At 36.2% G+C, this 22,959-nt stretch overlaps 1 protein-coding gene across 2 annotated transcripts; it reads left to right on the forward strand.

Moving 5' to 3' along the window:
• Positions 1-426: 426 nt before the first annotated feature.
• Positions 427-22,359, forward strand: RALB (RAS like proto-oncogene B). 2 transcript variants are annotated; one of them, XM_034422320.3, is made up of 5 exons: positions 427-610; positions 11,697-11,852; positions 13,170-13,378; positions 14,376-14,553; positions 16,701-22,359. In XM_034422320.3, exons 1-5 carry the CDS (start codon positions 545-547, stop codon positions 16,818-16,820), a joined length of 729 nt encoding a protein of 242 aa, XP_034278211.1. In that variant the 5' UTR covers positions 427-544; the 3' UTR covers positions 16,821-22,359. The 2 variants fall into 2 exon arrangements, with proteins under 2 accessions (XP_034278211.1, XP_034278216.1); XM_034422325.3 differs by having other exon boundaries at positions 557-957.
• Positions 22,360-22,959: the final 600 nt, after the last annotated feature.

The raw sequence follows: 22,959 nt of genomic DNA on the forward strand, positions 1-22,959 counted from the left end.
TCAGCAGCAGCAACGTTCCCCTTCGGCAGGCCAATCCAGTGGAAGAGAAATATAAAACGAGATAAAAGCACAGCTAAAGCAGCAGCAAAGGAAAACGTGCACAACTGAAACACAAGCAAAATAATCCATACTAACATTACCCTAAACCCAATTCAAAAGGCTATGACCAAAAGAGCCTCTTGTCTCTTTGTAGAAACATGAAGGGAGCACGAACAATGCCGTTATGTGTGTCATTAAGTTTAGCCACTGACTAACCAAACCTTCCCAGCACTGACTGCCCTGAGTACATACACACCACCCTTATCTTCTTCCTAGACCTTGAAGACCATCCGTTCTATATAATCCATTCTCTAGTACCGATAGTTCAACCAATCCTCTTTCTTCTACCTCCAATTGGACAAGAGAGGGTCACGTGCTTGCGACCAACCCCCCCTCCCCCCTTATCGTCGGTCGCGGCTGGCTCCTGGAAGTGTTAAAAAAAAAAAAACGCGCTCGGGAGTCGGGCGGGACTGAGCGTGAAGCCCAGAGAAAAGGGGCGGAGCGAATGCAAACAAACAAAGACGCTGCGTTTTGCTTTGACCCGCGCGACATCATTGAACGCGCCACGTCGGTAATTTAAAAAAAAAAAAAGAGAGAGAGAAGCAGCTGCGCGCGCAAATCGAGAACTTGATGGAATTGTATGCTCGCAGAGGGGGAGCACGGGCGGGCGGGCGCGCGCGCACGGGCAGGCGGGCTTTCCTCCATCGGGGCGGTGACAAGCGCGTGCATGGGCGGGCGCGCGCGCGGCGGTGGCGCTGCTGCTGCTGTTGCTACTAATATCCGCCTCCCTAAAAGCGAGGGTAGCGGCGCTAAGGGCGACCGGCCTCGGGCAGGGGAGAACCTCGGTTTGTTTTTTGCTCGGCAGCTTTTGAAGTCAACAAACACCCAGACCCCTACCGCGCCCACGGCAACGGGAAGGTAAATGCCGTGCTTCTCTTTCTTCGGGGAAGCCGAGAGCGAGGGAGACGGGCGAGAAAGAAGAGCCTCCCTTAGTTTCAAGCCTTTTTTTTTTTTTTTTGTATTAAGGCGAGCGAGGCTGCAGCGGCCGCGGGAGCCAGCGTTGTTCGTGCCGCCGTGGAGAGGAGAGGAGAGGAAGGAAAGGGGAAGCGAGTGCTTCGGGGTTGGGCATTTGTTTTCCATTTTGTGGCATTGCAGTTGGGAACGAACCCGGGGCTGGCGGGGTGGGGGTGAAAAAAATGCCCCCCCTCCCTTCCTCCGGCGGTGGACCTAATAAAAAAGCCCGCAGGCAACGAAAGTACTTTGTTGGTGTAACTAATCCCTTAGAGGAGGTGGGAAGGGGTGGGTGGGTGTATCGTTTCCCTTTCCATTCTTACTCCGTAATGGCGGCGGAACTTTAGGTGGTTCGGATGCCTTTTCTTTTTATGGATACATTACAGAGGGTTTTGGGGTTGGGTCCTTTTTTGGGGGTGGGGTGGGGAAGGAGAAGGTGGGGGGGAAGCCTTTTGTGTGAGGGGGGGACGGAGGTGTCTTTCATGGCAAGCCGCTTGTTCAGGGGGTTGGGTGGGGGGCTCCGAAGGTATCCGTAGGGCTACGCCACTGGCCATCCCTTTGCTTAATTAAAGGGATTTTTTTGGGGGGGGGGCAAAGACTGCGAGACACGGGTGTTGCATTGATCTGAGAGTAAGTGGAAATAGTGGGAGTAAAGTGTATTTACCCAAAATAAGAGTTTCAGTGGGAGGAGAAATGTCCTTTTAAATACCTGGGGTTTTGGGGGGGAAGGGTGGTAGTGGGGCAAGCAAAAAGCTTGATTATAGGGAACTAGTCCAGCATAAAAGTGGGAATTGGATTTTTAGCAGACCTCCCACGTCAAATCTCGTTTCCACTTTTAGTGAATTAGGACGTTGTAGCAAATCTGCCTCAGATTTCTTTTCTTTTTTCTTCCTTAAGTATGGACAATAATGCCATGTTACCGTTTTTTTACCATTAGCACAGGGGAGATAATATGAACCCATGCGGTGATTACCCACCTGAGGTGATGGATAAATTCATTATGAAGTGTCAACAGATCATATATTTGTTGCTCTCCCTATTCCTTTCTGGATTTCATTGAAAAAAATTTCCATATTAAACTGGCTTGATTTAAAGGTCCTGTTAGAATTTTAAAAAAACATGGTTATTTATGCTGGAATTGTCCAAATTATTTTTTATTAATATGTCATAGCTGCCTAGGTTCAAACACCTCTGATCTGGTAGAAAATATTTCTGATTTGTTAATTTGGTAGTGTCTAATTCTTGGAGATCAGATTTGGATAAATACAGTGCTTGAATTGGAAATCCTTGGTTGTGTTACTCTTATTTAAACAAAAAGTAGATCTCTTATCAATCTCAATACAGATTCCTAGGGAACTCCGTTGTTTGCATTCTTTCCTTTTTTGTTCTCTAATAGATAACAAATCTATATAATGCCATCTCTTATTTTATGACTAGTAAATTATACACTAAAGAATGTTGTCAAGGGATGCTGGACTTTTTTTTGGAAGTCAAATACAACATTGTATCAGATTATACCTATATATTTCAAGCATGGATATCTGCCCTTTATCCTCGGCAGTGAAGACAGATACAAATTATTCCTGCATTTTCTCTGCAGTCTTACCCTTCTTTTGTAGTATTTGAATTCCCTGGTTTTCCAGAGGTTCAGCTGTCTTTCTGGCCAATTTCCTAATTCTGACATGTTTAAAGAATTTGCTTTTGCTGGTTTTAGGGCTATTAATATAGGCCTCAATATTTTTTAGTTCTTACTTTTTTTCCTGACATTCTTTTATGCCATGAGGTAACATTTTCTTTTATTTTGTGCAACTTCTGGTGGGTCCTCCTCATTATAGACACCACAAAATACAGACTTTATCATTATTGCTTGTCTTTTGTATGTGTTGAGGCATGTTAGCTAGTGTTACACAGATGCTTAATGCTTCAGTAAGTTGAGAACACAAAACTGCTAGATAAACGAAAGACTAGGGACTCTATCATTCAGAAAGAAAGAAGGGATCTACTAGATGAGGTTCTAATGTTTCACTGAAGAAAAATATGGAAATAGCCAGTAAATCTGAGATTTGGTATATTGACTTCAATCTTGTTTTGTCAAATGTCTGTTTGGGAAAGCCAGGATATAACAAATTTGTTTGAGCATGTAGAAGACTAATTAATATCTTGGTATATATACATTTTTGCAGTTATATATAACTATAGAATATATAATAATGTGATTTTTCCTTCAGAAATTATTGTTCGGAACTTCAGAGAATGACAGAATTTATATATATATATTTCATGTACTAGAGATTTGTAGTTGAGTGGATTGTTAGCTCAGCCAGTGAATGACAGACATTGCAACCATCATAAATAAGAGTCAGTTGCCAAATATCTAAATTTTGATCATGTGGCCATGAGGATGATGTTGCAACAGTCACAAGTGTGAAAAACAGTCAAGTCACTTTTTTTCAGTACCGTTGTACATTTTGAATAGTCATTAAATGAACTGTCGTAAATTGAAGACTAACGATGTAACATTTTCTTTCATTTATTTTGAAAGAAAATACCACCCCTATCACCCCTATCTTATTCTAGTTGTTCATTCCAAGTGGGTTTATAAACCCATTAATATTGATCTGGTTCAGTGATAAGGTTAAACCAAAATATGGGTGGTTGTGGAATGGGATAATACATAAATACATCTGTAGAAAGAAACTATTTTTTCAGATCACTGAGAATTGGTTTGTACAGCATGCACAAACACAAATCACAGGAACATGGCAAGTTTCTACTTCTGGAACACTTCCCCAGATTTCCAAGTGGTTACCTGGCTAAGTGGCTCAGTGGCTAAGATTCTGAGCTTGTTGATCAGAAATGTTGGCAGTTTGGTAGTTCGAATCCCTAGTATAGTATATCCTGCGTGAGCAGGGGGTTGGACTAGATGACCTCCCTTCCAACTCTGTTACTGTTATTAGCATTATGGAAAACTATTTTTACTTACAATCTTTTTGCGTTTAGCTATAGTTCAGTTATAAGATGTAACAATAACTCATATTGTACTTCAGAATTATTGTACTTATAGGGTAGATTAGTTTAAATGTAATATCCTATTTGAAATTCATGTTTCCTAAAGAATCCTGCATATTAGTTATTAGAAAATTTTGTCATTATAAAATTAGCTTGTTATAAAACAGTCCATATATAGACATTTTAAATTAGAACTTTCAGTTGCAATTATTTAGTTCCAATTATTGAAAATGATCCTCTTAGAAACAAGAAACAGACTGTTATTCATGTTCTCCTGCTCTAACTCCCCCAGCTGGGATATATTTCAGGCTTTTCTTGAGGCTCTCCTCAAGTGTTTTGAGGTTTTTGTTTGCTTAAAGTCATGAGAACAGCAAATCTCATTGCTGTTATCCTGTGAATCCAGGGTGATGAGATACTTTATTCAACATTTAGATTCATTATGTACAAAGTGCCAAGGTAGCCTCTCCCAACATGGTCACTTTCAGATGTTTTGGGACTATGATTCAATTCAGTTTGGGAATTTGGGGAGTTATTTTCCCAATGCATTTTGAGAACACCCAATTGAGAAAGGCAGACCCTTCCTTTCAAGGGACATCCTAAAGAAGTTAAGTCGATATACCTTAGCTTACAGTGTTTGTTGTTGGTGCCCTCAGTTTTATTTTTACTTGAATTAGCAATCCTTTTATATGATGCATAGTTCACTGTTAACACCATGTAGAAATAGACAAAATGCTTCAAGGTGAAAATATCTTGAAACCCCCCCCCCCAAAAAAAAAATAAAAATCTCAATGCAAGTTTCTAAGATAAAACTACTTCCATTGTGATTGGACCAAGTGATTCCAATTTTAGGACATTTCCAGTGAAGACAAAATATGACTTCTGGGATTCAGTATTAAGCTTCCTTAGTCTTCTGAAATTTTTCTGTAGATAAAAAGAACTTCAGGGAAATTGTCTAAAATATACAATAAAGTGCCTTTAGATACAAATCAATATATTATTTTAGATGGAATAGTAAGAAAATATTCACTAGGAACATGTCAAGAGTTTTTGCAATTTTCTTCCCAAAACTTGTTTTCTGTAAAACCTTTTCTTTATAAATTAAAAACGTCTTACTGTATAGAAGTTCATTTTTATGGTAGGACTAAGAGATTAATCTGCTTTTTCTATCATTGTGTTATCCTCTGAGTGACTTACTGGCATCTTCCTGTTTCTTCCCCATGTTTTAAAACTAGTAGACTCCACAGGAAATTTATTTTCTGTTATTTTAGTAGAGATAATGTTTGCCACCTCAGCATTCTTGTACAATTTTGTATTATAGTCTGGTGTTAAGGGAAAAGTGCTGAAATCTTACAGGATTACAATGAGAATTTAGTAATTTTAAATGTTATTTGAGGATGGAAGGACAAGAGCATTTCATTATCCAAGATTGCCAATCGCTAACAACCTATGATCTAAAATTCTGAGGAAGTCTCTAGATTTATATTATACCATTTCTAGATTGCTTGTATCCCAAACATGAAGATGTCAAGACTGAGTGATTGCTGGATGGAAACCTGAAAAAAGAATAGGAATAGAATTCTATATTGGCCAAGTGTGATTGGACACGCAAAGAATTGTCTCCAGTGCATAAGCTCATAGTGTAAATATAAAGAACTAGTGAATAGGACATAATCATAGTTACAATCATTAATCATAAGTTCCAAACAACAACTGATAAATCATAAACCAATAGGAGAAGATAGTAGGAAAGATGAGAAATGAGACAGTGCTGTGGGAAATAAGTGTTCAGCAGAGTAATGGCACGGGCAAAAAATCCTACCTTTATATGTCTAGTTGTTTTGACACGCAATGCACTGTAGCGGTGTCCTGAAGGGAGAAGTTGAAACAGTTTATGTCCAGGATGTGTGGGGTCTGTAGATATTTTCTCAGCCCTTGTTCTGGTTAGTGCAGTATACAGATCCTCAATGGAAGGCTGGTTGAGATTGGTTTTTTGTTTTGTTTTGTTTTGTTTGGCAGTCCTAACTATCCATTGAAGTCTGTACCTGTCCTATTTGGTTGCTATGCCAAACCAGACAGTTATTGAGATACAAATGACAGATTCAATAATTACTCTGTAGAACTGTATCCGCAGATCCTTGGGCAATCTGAGCTTTCTGAGTTGATGCAGGAAAAACATTCTTTGTTGTGCCTTTTTAATGATGATTCTAATGTTAGGTGTCCATTTCAAGTCTTTGGAGATAAAAGAACCTAGAAACCTGAAGGTTACATTAACCCAAACTTTACATTACCTGTAAAGGTAATGACTATTTGAGCCTCGTTTTGTGGATGTCGTTTTTTAAGCTTTTGCAATGTTGATGGCGCTTAGCATATAAGCTTGTTTTTCCTCTCCAGTGTGCCAATTCTGATTACATCATTAATGAGTTGTGAGCGTGTATCTCGTTAAACTTTTAGGTTTGGACACTGAACAAGCTTGGCTGTTCATCCCATACACAAAAAGGCAGTACGTGTCTTCAGTTTTGCTGAATAGCATTATGGTTGTAAACACAGGGCAAAATGTAGCCATGGCAACATTTGTGTGTGGGTTTTTAAATGTGGAAGAATGCAGGTACTCTTGCTTATTGCTCATCATTTTTATCTCTCAAATGGAGAAATTTGCATTTAAAGCAACAAACTTTTGAGCAAGATGAAATATGTTCTTGTTTAAAAGATGCAGCAAAGTCAGGATTTGGATTGTATAAAAAGGATTTATATTGAACAAAGTATTAAAGGAAGATATTTCTATAGTGTGATATACAAGAATAGAGTTGCCTTGATGTGTTTAATTTATTTCATGAATGCATTTCTGGTACATAAAATATTACTGTTATGTTAATGTTCTGAGCTATTCAAGGTTAAGTGATATGGGAGAGAAGCAAAAATAGCTCTGCATATCTTATTTAGATATATTGAAGAGCACAAAATAAAAATTGAAAAATTGAAGTACCTCTTCCACAAAATTAAGTAACTAATCATTATATAAATAGCAATCACATGGTTTAAATGTAATGGTTTGGGACTAGCAGCATGACCTAAATTTTATACTCTTCTTCAGTTGGTTGACTTTAATAAATGCAACTATATATATGTTTGACTGTGAACTCTTGCTAAAGCAAATTATATTGCTTTGGAGATAATGGTCACAATAAACTATTACCTGCGTGCATAAATTTATATGTATTCTCTAATAAAGTAAGAATTAGTGTGTTGTGACCTACAGGTAGGAAAATTGTTAATTCATGCTTATGCAGGTAATCCTCACTTATCCAACCACTTGTTCAATGACCACTCAAAGTTACAGTGGTGTTAAAAAAGGAGACTTATGGGTGGTCCTCAAAGTTGCAGCTGTGATAGCTTCCCCACAATCATGTAATTGCAATTTGAGCACTTGGAAACTGACACACATTTACAACAATTATAATGTCCCACAGTTACATTATCACCATTTGCAACCTTAGCAATGATTTTGTTCCAAAAAACAAAATCAATGGAAACTAGCATCAAGTCACAAATTGCAGTCAGTTGATGTGACACTTAACTTGGGGTGATTCGCTGAACAACCATAGCCAGAACTGATGATGTAAGTTGTGTACAGTCACATGACTTTTCACTCTACATTTGCATCATTTAGCAATGGAGTTTCCTGTCCCAGCTGTGCTATGTAAATGGGCAGAACCTGTAATATGCTTGGTCACTGATAAAACTAGAGCAATGTTAAGCTAGCTAGTTACCAAAATCTCTAGTACCTTCTTTGGATTGATTAACCAGCTGTTTTTGCTCATTTGCTGATTCTTACCCCTCCTCAGAACTCATGGTAGCCTGTTGTTCATATCTCCTCTTTGTTTTCAAATAATCTGCATAAACCAGAGAGTGCAAAAGTTGGTTTGAAACACTTCTTTTTAAAAAACAAACAAACCTAAGATCATGGCATCCAGCCACTTCCTGGCAAATAGAAGGAAAAGAAATGGAAACAGTGACAGATTTAATTTTCTTGGGCTCCAAGATTACTGTAGATGGTGACTGCAGCCATGAAATTACAGGTAGTCCTCAATTTACAACAGCGCTGTTAGTGACCATTCAAAGTTACAGTGGCACTGAAAAAAAAGTCTTATGACTGTTTTTCACATTTATGGCTGTTGCAGCATTGGTTACATGATCAAAATTCAGATGATTGGCAACTGACTCATATTTATGACGTTTGCAGTATCCTGGGGTCATGTGATCATCTTTTGTGGCCTTCTGACAAAGTCAATAGAAAAGCCGGATTCACTTAACAACCAGGCTACTTACTTAAGTAGCGATTCACTTAACAACTGTGGCAAGAAAAGTCGCAAAATGGGGCAACATTCGCTTAACAACTCTCTTGCTTAGCAACAGAAATGTTGGGTTTGATTGTGTTAGTAAAGTTGAGAACTACCTGTAAAAGATCATTGCCCCTTGGGAGGAAAAATTTGGCAAACCTAGCCAATGTATTAAAAAGCAGAGACATCACTTTGCTGACAAAGCTCCATATAATCAGAGCTATGATTTCCTCAGTAGTAGTCTATGGCTGTGGGAATTGGACCATAAGGAAGATTGAGCACTGAAGGATTGACACTTTTGAATTGTGGTGCTGGAGAAGACTCCTGAGAGTCCTTTGGACTGTAAGAAGATCAAATCAGTCAATCCTAAAGTTAATCCTCCCTGACTGTTCTTTGGAAGAACACATGTCAAAGCTGACTCTCAAAATACTTTGGCCACCAAATGAAAAAAGAGGACTTATTGGAAAAAACCCTGATGTTGGGAAAGATTGAAAGCAAAAGGAGAAGGGGACAGCAGAGTGATGAGATGGTTAGTTAGTGTCATCAACGCAATGAACATGAAATTGAGCCAACTCCAGGAGGCAATGGAGGAGACTGGTGTGCTATGTAGTCCATGGGTCATGAAGAGTTGGACATGACGTAGGGACTGAACAATGTTGAATATGAACTGAAACATCCCTGCTCTTTTCTGACTGCAATGAAAATTGAAAGGGAAGGTGCTAATAGGAAAGATTTTGATTTCCATAATCATGTCTTAAAATTTAATGTCTCGGTAGAATTGCTGAATATAAGATAAACTCTGAATCATTATGGTGCATATAATTGAGCCATCTAAAATATAATCTATTTGGCTTCATCCTTTTATCAGATATATAGTATGAGAAAATAGAATTCATATGTTTAGTTTTGCAGTTTCTGATTTCATGTTAACAGTTAAATCCGTCTTAGAAATGGAGTACTAGAAGGCTTTTACAAAAGCATTCTGTCTCTATATAGATCAGTGGCCCAGACTCTGTTCTTAAAGAATGACCGCTTTCAATTGCAGTCTAGCTGGAGAAATTGTGGATTGCCAGCTGCATGGCAAGTGAAAGAAGGAAGATTGTATCTGCTTGCTTGATTAGAGTCAATGACAATAAAAGAAGAAATTTTAGGAAAGTTCTGAGCAAATCTGAGAAGGGAATCAAATTTGAAAGTAATTAAATATTTTATATCCATACATAAATCTTGTATGATATGAATTGAAAACTATATCGTGGCTATTTCATTATTTAATTAAACATAGAAGACACACTATTCCAGACAAGTCCATTCAATGTATACTTTTAAAAACAGGGTGGATAAAAATCAATGATTTTTTTTAAAAAAATCAAAAAACCCAGATTTTTTTAATTTAAATTGGATTTTTTTGATTTTTATCGAATTTATTTTAATAAAAAAGTTTTGGGGTAAAAATCTATCGTAAGATAGTTTTCTATTTAAGATACATAAATAATTTAATTTATTCAGCATGAAATGGAGCTTAGTTATGTAGCATGAGGCTGTATATTCTGCAACACTGGGACTATCGGTGACTCAACAGTGGGTCAAAGGAGTAGCAGAGATGACAGTTGCTCTTTAAAAATTACGATTTAAATCGAGTTGATTTAAATCAAGCCTTTTTACTAGTGATTTAAATCATGATTTAAATTGTGATTTAAAGCAACTCGATTTAAATCAAATCCACCCTGTTTAAAAATAAAGAAGAAAATTAAAAAGGAATTATGTTTGGGAAAAACCACCCACTCTACTACAAGGACTGGGAAAGCAGTTGGGTTTTAGAAGGGTTTTTGGAATATTGAGTAGGAGCTGTATAGATCCCTAGGGGAATACTCTTGTAGTGGACAGGCATCACAACTTTCTCTGTTGTGATACCTGACCATGCTCTATAAGTAGAAACTATTGATTATCCATTCTGAGCTCTACATGGCAATCTAAAAATCTAAAGGTATCTCAGATTTCTATTAATTGAAATAGAATTAATTTATTCAGATTTGAAAATATTCAAATCTGAATAAATGTGGAGAAAATGATAAGAATTTCAAAAGTATGTTGTTATTCTTGAGTATCAAGTAGGCTTAAGAAGACTTGATAGTCTTGCAGTCTATTATATAGTACTGTATGGCCAACTTTGGTGTTAACATTTTTTCCGATTTATGAGCCTCACAGAAAATAAATACATTACACAAGTAGTTGAGTTTAGAATTATACGCTTAAATCATGCCAGTCATTAAGTGTGTCACCATGCAACCATACCTGAGTTTACAATTTTTGTTGTGACTGTTGTTAAGTCTTAAGCAAATGCATTGTCCTCAGTGGGCATTTTGTTTTTGCCAGGAACTGGAAGTAAAGGCTAGTTTCTGGCAAAATACATAATAAATTGCAGTCACATGACCAACAGCCATAAATACAGGCTGGTTGCCAAGCATCCAAAATGTGCCACTGGGGGTCATTAGAACTTCAAATCTGGGTCATATGTAGCCCTGCGGAATCTGTCATAACTTTAGCTTAATGACTGGTCATAAGTTGAGGACTATCCTTACACAGACAAGAACATCAAATTTCTAGTATAACCCCTCTTCTCTTCCTCTTATAATATATATTATGTTAAAGATTTGGTTGACAGGAACTTTCCAGTCTTTGGGGCACAATTCAGTGATAAATTTCCATGATAGATAATGTAGTTAGTTCTTCTCATGCATTGCCAGAAAATATTTTCACATCTTCCCAGCAATTCCTCCTATGCCTTCAAAAACTATTTTAGGAGAGTTCTCCAAACTTTAAAGTAGGTACCAAATGTTTAATGCAATATGAGCAAATTTAAAGATTTTATTTTTTCTTTTCTATTTCATCATATTTGTTTCTAATGTCAACTAAATTACAAAGTTGGCATTTTAACAGAAATTAAAATTGCATGTACTTAATATTGACTTGTTTACACACTATAGTTGAAGCCAAACTCAATGCCTTTTCAAGTGAAATTATAAGTTTGCTATTTGAAAAGGGAAACAGGATTTTGCAAATACTTACTCAAAATTATACTAGAATTATAGGAAAGCCTAATAATTATTCATCATATTATATTCTTAAATTGATTCAATGGTTTATCCAGATGAAATTGCAATTAAAGCATAAATGTTTATTTAGTTCTTCTCAAAGATTGTGACATATTTGAAATTTTGTCTAATTGCATCAGACAATTCTGTCATTCTGGTGATTAAATACTTGATCTGAATAACAAAACATTATTTTTTTGGCTTCTAGCTCATCAGTCTACTCAGCTCATACCTGACAACTATATTAAAAATGGCTGCTAGTAAGGCAAAAAGTCAAAGCTCTCTTGCCCTTCACAAAGTAATCATGGTTGGTAGTGGAGGCGTGGGCAAATCAGCTCTTACACTTCAGTTTATGTATGATGAGGTAAGATATTTGTTCCTTTTCTATTTATAGGTATTAAAATGATGTGCTATAGGGTCTGCACAAAATTGCTTTTAATGTGCATTGTGGGACATCAATACAAGACCATAAATTTGTAGAACATTTTTCAGAAAGAGAAATAATTTTATTCTTTTTTTTCCCCTGTTGGTAGTGTATATTAAATCTCATAGTTTTAAATATAAGAAGCATTCTAGAATAGTCAGCAAAATAACATCTCTTTATAACTTTTTATCCTTGAAACATTTTTTTTTCTTTTCAAAACCAATATACCATTTCATACATTTATTTTTTTCTTTAAATTTCACAGTTCTCTAAGAATGTAATCATATATAAGAAAGTGGCAGAAATTCTTAAAGGAGCCATATTGCTACATTTTCGATGTATACCAGTAATTTCCTGAAGCATTATTATTTTCAACATTTTAACGGCCTGTTTTCACCAACATATACAGCATTCATTTCAATTCTAGCCTTAGACATGTAATTATTTATATAGAAAATTGTTCTGCATGGCCTTTGTCATTTTTTTCTTAAGCATTCCTTGCTCTCTCTGACTACATTCTTTCAAACTTTTGTTCTTGTCAACATACATTCTTTTTCTCTTTTACAGCAGTAATTCTTTGCTGTGTATGTTTCTCATCCATGTCTTCTTTCATTTAATGATTCTGCTGCAAATTTTTATACTTCAGGTTCTCACTACTATTTCATAATTGCATACACCTGGAGTAATTCCGTATATTCTCTCCAAGGGGTTTTTTCATTCTCTTTTCTTACATTCATTCATTTTATTAGGAAATTAATTTATCTTCTACATTTTTTCCACATAAAGCTCTTATTTCTCCCCTTCTACTTTCTCTCTAATAATTTTTATTTTTCTGGGGTTTTTTATGTCCATTTTCTGAAGATCTATTGTTGACACTGCCAGAAACAGTGGCTTTTTTTAAACTGAGAACTTCTAATCCCCTTTATACCCTTTCCTGATGCCAGTAATCTTTAATCTACTAACAAATTATGAAAGTGGTCATACTTAATTATTCATTGTTTTTCTATGTATTCATATGTATTGACTTAAACTATATACAGGTAATCCCCAGGTTATGAGTGTTCCCATAGCGAACATTCAAAGTTACACAATCAGCGCCCCCTAGTGTTTACGAATAAGTCCCGAAACTACGAATCTTGCAGCACCATGGCAGTTGTTCACCCTTACAAAGGCTCTGTAAGAGGCTCTGCAACATTTGTCCTGCACTTCACGGGCCAAAATGCTAGAATCTTATTTCTATTGTTTTATGCTTTCTAGTTTGTTGAAGACTATGAACCAACCAAGGCTGATAGTTACAGAAAAAAAGTTGTTCTAGATGGTGAAGAAGTTCAAATAGATATTCTGGATACAGCTGGGCAAGAAGATTATGCAGCTATTCGAGACAACTATTTCCGGAGTGGAGAAGGTTTTCTTTTAGTTTTCTCCATAACTGAGCATGAATCCTTTACAGCCACAGCAGAATTTAGGTAAATATGATCTCTAGATGCTTTCATTGGAGTTTGATTTTTGATTGAATCTACAATGTGTCCAAAAGAAAGATGTCAACTTTCCTTTTATTTCCAGAACACATTAAGCTTTGAACGGCTGCTAAACTGAACAGGAAAATACTTAACATTGGAAGACGCAAAGGCTACTGACTAAATGTGGCTGTGGGGGTTGAATTTCTGTAGAGGTTTTACTATTTAATTCTTTTTTAGAATAACAGAGTTGGAAGGGACCTTGGAGGTCATCTAGTCCAATCCCCTGCTTAGGCAGGAAACCCTACACCACTTCTCCTTCTGTTGATGTGAATCTTTGCAATAGCTGTAACTCTACAAAACACAAATGCATTTTATATCGGTATATTAGTTTATGGAGCCAGTGTGGAATAATGGTTAAGTTGCTGGACTGGGAGACCTGAGTTTTGACCTTCCTTATGAATGGGCCACTTTGTCTCTCAGCCCTACACTGAGAAGTTAAAAGTCTCTACAGTGGGCTCACATAATACATTTAAGGTTTGTAATTTGGCCTGCTGTTTATTGTTTTGGCATAACGGTAATAGTAATAGCTAATAATTTTTTGATCTGATTGTGCTAATACGGTGTTGTGCTTTGTTGATGGGGAGTGTGATGCTTTCTGTATAATGTGTACACTTCGTACTTAATCTGTTTTCAATGGATGGATGGATGGATGGATATAGATAAAATAATAGGTAAAATAGATTGCATCAGTTGCAGTAAAATATTATATTTTGAATGGAAACCGGAAGAAAGGCACATTATTTGGGTCTTGCCAGATGGAACTCTTTGGTAGTTGGGACCTGCAGCCTACTATTCTGCTTGACCAGTAAGTGTAATATGCAATAGCATTGCAATTCCTTGGCATACCACACTTATTGCTTCTGACATGTATGCATTTTGCACCCTAGCAAGAAATAATGATTAAGGCCATATCTACCATTTTGCTTTTAATATGCTATACTAGAGAACAGATTCTCCGTGTAAAAGCTGAAGAGGATAAAATACCGTTACTAGTAGTGGGAAACAAATCAGACTTGGAGGACCGTCGACAAGTGCCTGTAGAAGCTGCTCGAAGTAAAGCAGACGAGTGGGGGGTGCAGTATGTAGAGACATCAGCAAAAACAAGAGCAAATGTAGATAAGGTAAAGTAAGAGTTTGTTTTCATTAGTATTTCATAAATGAGATTGTCAGATCGCAGTTGACAGTTTTTTAAAATTGTACTTGTATTTAAATGTAAGGCAAAAGAATTTGGCACTTTGTGAGATCACCACATCTTATGGAAGATCTGAGAGTAATCACTACGAGTTATTAACCACTTTGATTTAATGAAAGAACTTGAGCAAATGGTGACATAATAAACTGTAGCTACCTTTTGTAAGGGGACTTTTTGTAGGGGACATGGTGGCTCAGTGGCTAAGATGCGAGCTTGTCGATCGAAAGGTCAGCAGTTCAGCGGCTTGAATCCCTAGTGCTGCATAACAGGGTGAGCTCCCAGCTTCTGCCAACCTAGCAGTTCGAAAGCACGTAAAAAATGCAAGTAGAAAAATAGGGACCACCTTTGGTGGGAAGGTAACAGCGTTCTGTGCACCTTTGGTGTTTAGTCATGCTGGCCACATGACCACGGAGATGTCTTTGGACAGCGCTGGCTCTTCGGCTTTGAAATTGAGATGAGCACCGTCCCCTAGAGTCGGGAATGACTAGCACATATGTGCGAGGGGAACCTTTACCTTTACCTTTTGTAAATAGAAGGATATCTTGATAGCCAACTTTTCAACTATTCCCCAAACTGCAAATCATACATATTAGCACAATACAGGTAATCCTCAATTTACGACTGTAATTCAAGACATCATGTGACCAGATTCAAAGTTACAATCACTTTTTAAGTCAACGTGGCAGTCATTAAGCAGCTCCATTTTCTTCCAATGGGCTCTTTTTTTGCTTGAAAGTGGAAATAAATGCTAGGAACCGCACAAAAAAATGTAACAAATCATGGTCACCTGATTGTGGGTTGCTGCAAGTGGCCATAAAGGAGAATTGGTTGACAAGCTCCAAAAATAGGGTCATATGACGAGGAGATATGTGTGCAGCATCGTAACTCTGAAAATGGGTTGTAAGTAGCTTTGGGAAAATACGTCACAACCTCAAATGGTCCCCAAACAACAGGTCATAAGTCAAGGACTACCTGTATAGCAGAAACTACTATAGACTTCCTGAAATAACACTTACAATATATTAATGCGATAATTGCCACAAATCTTACTGAAGCACACTTGGTTCCTTGCAGTTTTGTAAGAATAGATAAAAAGTGTTTACATACAGATAGTCCTCAAATTCCGAGCAAAAAATGACACCGGCAAAGTTGTCAGTTTTCTTTTCCTCACTAAACTAGCCTTAGCTCCGCCAGTGTTAGCGGAGCTATGGCTTTCAATAATGAGAAAAACAAATCGTCATGATTTTCTTTCATTCGCTAAAGCTAGCTTCACTTAGCTTGTGGAGCTAAGTCTAGCTACAGTGAGGAAAAGAAAACCTGAGAACCTTCACCAGCATTATTTTTTAACTCAGAAAAAGATGTCCTCTTTTGGGATTGTGTCATATGGCTCATCTTTATATACATCTTTACATTGAACATTAGCATGCGTATGTGCAGGTTAGATTCCAGTGGAATTTTTTTCTGAAACTCTGTTAAATTTTGTTTTAATTCCCTGAGAGTTCCTGTACTTTCTGCACTAAACCATTTGTTTTGTGACAGTTTGAAGTTACAATGCACTGAAAAAAGTGACTTATGACCGTTTTTTACCGTTATGACTGTTACAGCATCTCCACGGTCCCGTGATCAAAATTTGGACACTTGGCAACTGACTCATATTTATGATGGGTACTGTGTGTTAAGGTCATGTGATCACTTTTTGCGACCTTCTGACAAAGGCCTGACAAAAGTCAAAGTCAGATTCATTTAACAACCGTGTTACTAACTTAACAACTGCAGTAATTCACTTAACAATTGTGGTAAGAAAGGTAGTAAAATGGGGCAAAACTCACCTAAAAACTGTCTCGCTTAGCAACATAAATTTTGGGACCAATTGTGGTTATAAGTTGAGGACTACCTGTGTAACAAACTTGATGGTTAAAAATTAGCCATTTAAAATCACTATTTTGAATAAACAATATGTTTAGGGATTTGTTACCTTTTTTCATAGTATGTTGCATTAATTTAAAACATGCACTACTCCTTTATACAAGCCAGTTTCAAATGCTGATAATACTGTCTAGTTTTCTCTCTTTTTAGGTATTTTTTGATTTGATGCGAGAAATTAGATCCAAGAAAATGTCAGACAATAAAGATAAGAATGGCAAAAAAAGCAGCAAGAACAAGAAGAGTTTTAAAGAACGATGTTGCTTATTGTGATCTTTAAGAGCTACACTTATAGGTGACAGTACTAACAAGACATTTTACTACTAACAATAGAGGACTGAATTAATAAGAAGAAATCTGAATTCAATACATTTTTCAACTCACATTGATATAAGAATAGAAGTTCAACAGATCCGTGTATATCAAGAAGGATGATTCTTGAAAGCAGCTGTCACTGGTAAACAGTAATGCAAGCATTTTTTCCTTTTATCATAAGCAATTTACCTGTTAGTCATATGTTGCACTCTGAATTTACCTCGGAATGCTGTTCCAAGGGCACTCCTCAACAACTCTTCACCATCCTTTTTTGTTTAAATGGCAAGTTTTCACTGATGTTCCACCAAAGTTACCTGTCTTTTCTTTGTGTCTTCATTTTGTGTGCTCTTAAAGGCTTAAGCCTTCGGTGATTTTTTCTTTTTTAAAACACAAGTTGACAAAATTGTATAGTGCTGCTTAAAATAAGTTACGGTGGTGTCAGTTTTGCTGTTTTGCCAACATATTAGATGGACAGTGTAAGGCTTTATCTTTAAAAAAAAAAAAACCTGAGCAGTGAGTTAGATTTCCATAATGACTGTAGTAAATTTCAGAACATTACTAATTATACTATCTTAAATTGCGAGTAAATTAACTAGGCATCTTGAGGCAGAGGAGTTTCTAAGCTTAACCTAATTTTTCAGTACATTTGTTGAGGTACTGAAAAATTACAGTTCAGTACATTTGTTGAGGATTGTGGTATTTGAAATCCAAGATGTATGAATGACATCAAGCTAGAATTTTTTGGTTTATTCCATTGAGTAATTCTATCCTTCCTCCCAAAGGCTTGGTTTCCTCCCAAAACGTGGACATTTTTACTCATGGTGTTGTGATGGTTCGTGATCATGTATTGAAGCCATAGTGTTTGCTACATTTGCTCTCAATGTTTAACAGAAGAAGGGTATTTTTTTTTTAATGTGAAAGTTCACATTCTGTAGTTTCATGAATTGGATACAGTCCTTGTTTTAAAAGTGGGTGGTTAAAAAAAAAAAGTTCACCAGTCCCTATCCTGCACTTACTCCATTTGAATGATAAAAAAAAAAATAAGAAACTTGTACAGAAAATATTTCTAGCAGTTTGTTTGAACCAGAGAAATTTAATGATGCATTACAGTTGGCTTTATTTTCTTTCTCCCATGAAAGTTGTTGGTATCTGTCTAGGTGATACCGTGTTTCCCACAAAATAAGACCCTGTCTTATATTATTTTGAACCCTGAAATAAGTGGTTGGCCTTATTGCTATGCACTCAAAAGCCTGATTGGGCTTATTATCAGGGGATGTCTTATTTGGGGGGAAACAGGGTACCAAGACATGGAATTCCACTCCTGAGCGAGCACTTCCTCCATACTGTTTTCCACATTATGGAGCAGTGGTGACTAAGTTAAAAAGACGGAGATGGACAATCTTTTCATATATCTATATCCAAATTAATAATGAGTCACCAAAAAGTCCGACCCTTGCTTTCCTTATACAAGAACTTTTTATAGTTATTCACTGGATAATGGGATAAAGTTTGTAAAGACAGCTAATTTTATTCAGTTAACATTTTTTTTCTTTTTGTCACTATTTGATCATTAATGGGGTAAATAAAAATGGCATGAAGAAGTATATCATTACACGTTTAAAAATAGCTATGGCCAATTCATTAAACCATTCTTTCTGAATTTGGTGCTGTTTTAAACTGTAATTTTCTTCATTTCCAAACAGGATGTGAGAGGAACCCTCAAAAAGCACCAACCTGGAGAAAATTCTGTTGAGCAGATATACTTTATATAAATACTCTTATCTGGTCAGTTGTAAAAAATACTTTTTCAGATTATAGAGTACTTTCAATATTCCAAGAATCAGCATGCATCAGGATGCTTTGGAAGATTTAGAATATCTAGCTTAGATCTGGGCATGCTTTAAGAGAGAGGGAGTTTTAAGAGTTGGGGTTATGATACCACATAAAACCAAGTCACATAAATCAATGAGCCAGCATTCTGTCCCTTCACCTCAGTTTTTTTTTTTAAAAAAAACTTTTTAGAATTGTTATGTCTATGTTGGAGTATATACACTGTTTTCATTTAGTATGTGGCATGAAACTGCTTGGATCATTTTCAGCAAAGGTTCCGGAAGGCTCCAGAAAAGAGGCCTGTGCCACATTTCATATGGTCCTATATCCATGACTTGAAAAAGTGATAAAACAGAAAGTGTTTCAGAAATAAGCAACATTGGAAAATAGGGAAATAAACAGGCAGCAGTATGAAGAAGAAAAAGAAAAATACAACCATGTCTGGATATTTAAAAAGTTGAAGGTTATGTCTGAGTATAAAGATTAGATTTATCAATTAAGATTATTTGGGGGAAAAAATCTGATAATGCTAAAATAGGAAACCTATAAAAAGTTTTATTTACTTTATATTGGCATATTTACTTTATATTGGCATAATAAAACAGTGCTAAATGATGTATGAATGTATAGGCTGAAGCAGATATCCAATTCACATATTGTTACTGTGGGTTAGAGAAAGCAGGATGTGACTAAATATGTTTATGGGATCTGGCAAGACAAATAAAATACCACAGATTGCTCTTCTAACAAAGTATGAACGCTGTTCAGTGTCATCTATCCTAAATACAGATGGAGATGTCATCATTTTCAGATATGGAGCTTTCAATAACAAAACATTCTTTGGGGATATAGTTTTGACAGTTACAACAATCTGAAACCTGTGGATTTCATCTTGAACAGGGATGGGCAGCATGGAACCTTCCAGATACTGCTGAATGTCAGCCCCAGTAATCATAGCATATGCTAGCTAACAGGAAGGGACACAGGTGTTGCAGAATCCTCTTTGGAGGACCAAAAGTTGCCCAAACCCAAGGTAGATGTTTTATGTTGATGATACATAAAAGCTTTCAGAAATCATGAAGGAAGGTAGAGCTTCACAACAATCTCTGAAATAGGTAAACATAACTACAATGAGAAACCTGAACAAAAAGAACCTTGGTAATTTTAAAAAAAAAGAAGAAGCTGGGGATTTATGCAATAAGAAAGCAAGCAAAAAAGATATACATGTCTCTCCGGTTTCTATATGTAGAACATAATTTAATATTGCAATTAAATTACTGTAGAAGGAGCTACAGAAGTTTACTGGGGAAAATAACTTGCAAAGATTAAAAAGAAAATGCTGTAGTAATGCCTAAACTGTGCAAGTGGCTCAGAATCACTTGTGTGAGATGCATGGCCATATAAATTTAGGCATACACAGAGATTCAGGATTTAGAATGGAATTTGAGGAAGGCTTTAGTTTTTGAAACATCCATATGAGCTTCGCAGTTACAGAACTGTTGTAAATCTTTGAGATACTTCTTAATATACCTTGCAAACTGCTTCTTTTTCATGCTTTGTATAGCCTTAATACTCTGATTCACAGGTGTCAAATTTGCCTCGTCACATCACCATCACATGACATTTTGCGATGGTTTTTTTCCCTTTGCGGAGCTGGGGTAGGCGTGGCCTCTGTGTGACACACCCGGGCCATCAGCTTGACACCCCTGCTCTAATCCTTTATTCAGTGGAAATTTATTCCGGTGTCGGAACTGCTTGCTGCCTAAATTCATTAAATTAAACTTATTCCCCTGTAATGTCTGAAAAATGAAGCAATTGATTTAGAAGTTGTTTACTTTAAAAGACAGTTTGTGAAATCAGTATTATTTAACATTGTTTAAGAATTAAACCATGATTTTGCTTGGGTTCTTCAGTTGTTGAATTATAATTCCCAGCATCCCTCATCCTTGCCTATGCTGCTTTGGTTTGTTGCAAATTCAGATTCTGCATTTCCTGGCATAATTGCTTGGCTGTTTATACTGAAGTGTTTAAATGAACTTCTAATAGCAAGTGGTGCACATTTTTCAGAGGATTTGAAATGTGATAGCATCAGTGACTGCATATTCACAACAATTGGGGACAGTAAACATATAGGAAGATGTCTCACAGTGACTCACATCATTGGATCTAACTCAGTATTAGTCCTACTCTGATCAGTAGCAGTTGTCCAAAATTCCTAATTTTGACTTTTTTCAATCTCGCTTGAAATAAGTTAAGTTATGAAATTTGATATATGTAATTTGGTTTTTATTAAGTATACAAATGAATGTATTTTTCTCCTCCTGAATGCATTTTTCTCCTGCCTATAAACCAGCTGTTGGGAATCTGAATCTTTAGGATCTTGAGAAGCATAGGACCTATTTCTAAACTTTATCCATTCTAGGAATTATAGGAGATGCAGTTTACTCATACTTGAAAAATCACAATCATACATGTTTGAGTTGTATTTATAAAAGCATCTGTAGAAATTGGATTCTACATGCGTGGGAATTAATAAACCATATATGGTTCCACACACTCATTTTTGCATTTAACTATTATGTAGTTTGAGTTGAATTTCTGTGCTTATTTTATAAATATCTTATGGACCAACACTGGTCAGGCAAAATAACAAAAAACAGGTTGTGAGCATGATACTCATTCCATAAAGTAGTTGATCAAAACATTTGGAATATTAAAATTTAGTTATAATTAGGAAATAATTTTTAAAGACCCCAAATTATTTGTTCAGAATTTTTGTAGGAGAGAGAACTCAAAAGTATATTTTCTTGTAATAAAACAAACCCTGAGCTATATTAGAGGGAGAAAAACTAATGGATAGTTTACAAACTAACATTAATAACAGTAATTTCTAGTGAAAACTCTGCTTCATTTTAGATCCACAAAATAGGTTTGGAGACTATATAGCTGGTTGTGCAAAATGGGAAATGAACAGAAATGAAATTTGAACAAAAGAATCTTTTTTAATCGTTAGATGTAAAATATTAAACCAAACCTGTTGAAATTTAATCCTCTATAGTTTATATCTTTTCAAAAATCGAAATTACAATTGTTTTCATTCTCAAGCTGATTCCTATCATTAAAAAGGAAAACAGCTATTGTGAACAAAATGTAACTTCTATCAAAGCTCACAGAAATAATATAAAAACATTCTATTAGAATATTGGAACATTCAGACTCTTAAATTCTATATATACACCTTATACTGACATTTATTAACTGAGCTATATAGAATATAAACTATTTTTATTACAATCTTGCTCCTCCAAAATACTTTCAAGTCTCTCCCTGCAACTCTTCTGGTTCACAGATATTATTCTTTTCCATGTTATGTGATGTAGCGCCACCAATCATGATTACATTATGTATAAATGAAGTTACTCTGGTTTGTCTGCAAATGATGGTAAAGAAACCCTATTGATATGAAGGTTACTTCAGTATTATTTATGAAATATGATGTTTTAAGTGTTTGAATTATCTTTTTTTCAACTTTTAAATCAAACAGCATTTAAAAAATAAATCCCTGATGCACAGCTGGAAAATGTACATGTATGGTTCCGTACGAGAATGGAATTGAAATGAAAAGTGACATAACAGCATAATAAAATTCTAATTTCTCCTCTGAGAAGGCTTTGTGAGATATCAAAGATGGTTTCTTGAAAGGCCCAATTACCATAATCCCTTGTCATACAGAAATCAGGTGATTTGGTACTCCAGGTTCTATGCTAAGAAAATGGGGTAGTCATTGGACCTCGCAGCAAAGGCTTTTCAAGAACTTGCTAGTGACTGCACCATTGGTAAATCAGGCAATTGGTGGTGGGGTAGTGGAGGTCATGAGCAAACATGGAGAATTGTGCTGGGCTTCAGATTCAAAGGCAGTAAGATGCAGAGGCGTGCATGTGGCTCCTGTCCGCAGTTCTTTAAATTCAACACATTTTGTTTTAGAAAAGTGGTGCAGCTTCGGAGGACAACTGCACAATTGGACAACTTAGAACTTTGCCGTCTTCGGTTAGACCTAAGCATAGCACATAGAATTATCTGCTACAGTGTCCTACCTGTCAATGACTACTTGAGTTTCAACCACAATACACGAGCACACAATAGATACAAACTTGTGGTAAACCACGCTAAACTTGATTGCAGAAAATACAACTTCAGTAACAGAGTCATTAATGCCTGGAACGCACTACCTGACTCTCTGGTTTCTTCTCCTAACCCCCAAAACTTT

This window comes from Pantherophis guttatus, chromosome 1, assembly GCF_059756535.1.
Source record: "Pantherophis guttatus breed Tessera chromosome 1, ASM5975653v1, whole genome shotgun sequence".
Classification (NCBI taxonomy): domain Eukaryota; kingdom Metazoa; phylum Chordata; class Lepidosauria; order Squamata; family Colubridae; genus Pantherophis; species Pantherophis guttatus.

Coding starts and splice junctions, on each gene's coding strand:
- RALB (XM_034422320.3), top strand. CDS start 545: ATGCAAACAAACAAAGACGCTGCGTTTTGCTTTGACCCGCGCGACATC. Junction 611..11,696: donor TCATTGAACGCGCCACGTCG/GTAATTTAAAAA, acceptor TTTGGCTTCTAG/CTCATCAGTCTACTCAGCTC. Junction 11,853..13,169: donor TTCAGTTTATGTATGATGAG/GTAAGATATTTG, acceptor TATGCTTTCTAG/TTTGTTGAAGACTATGAACC.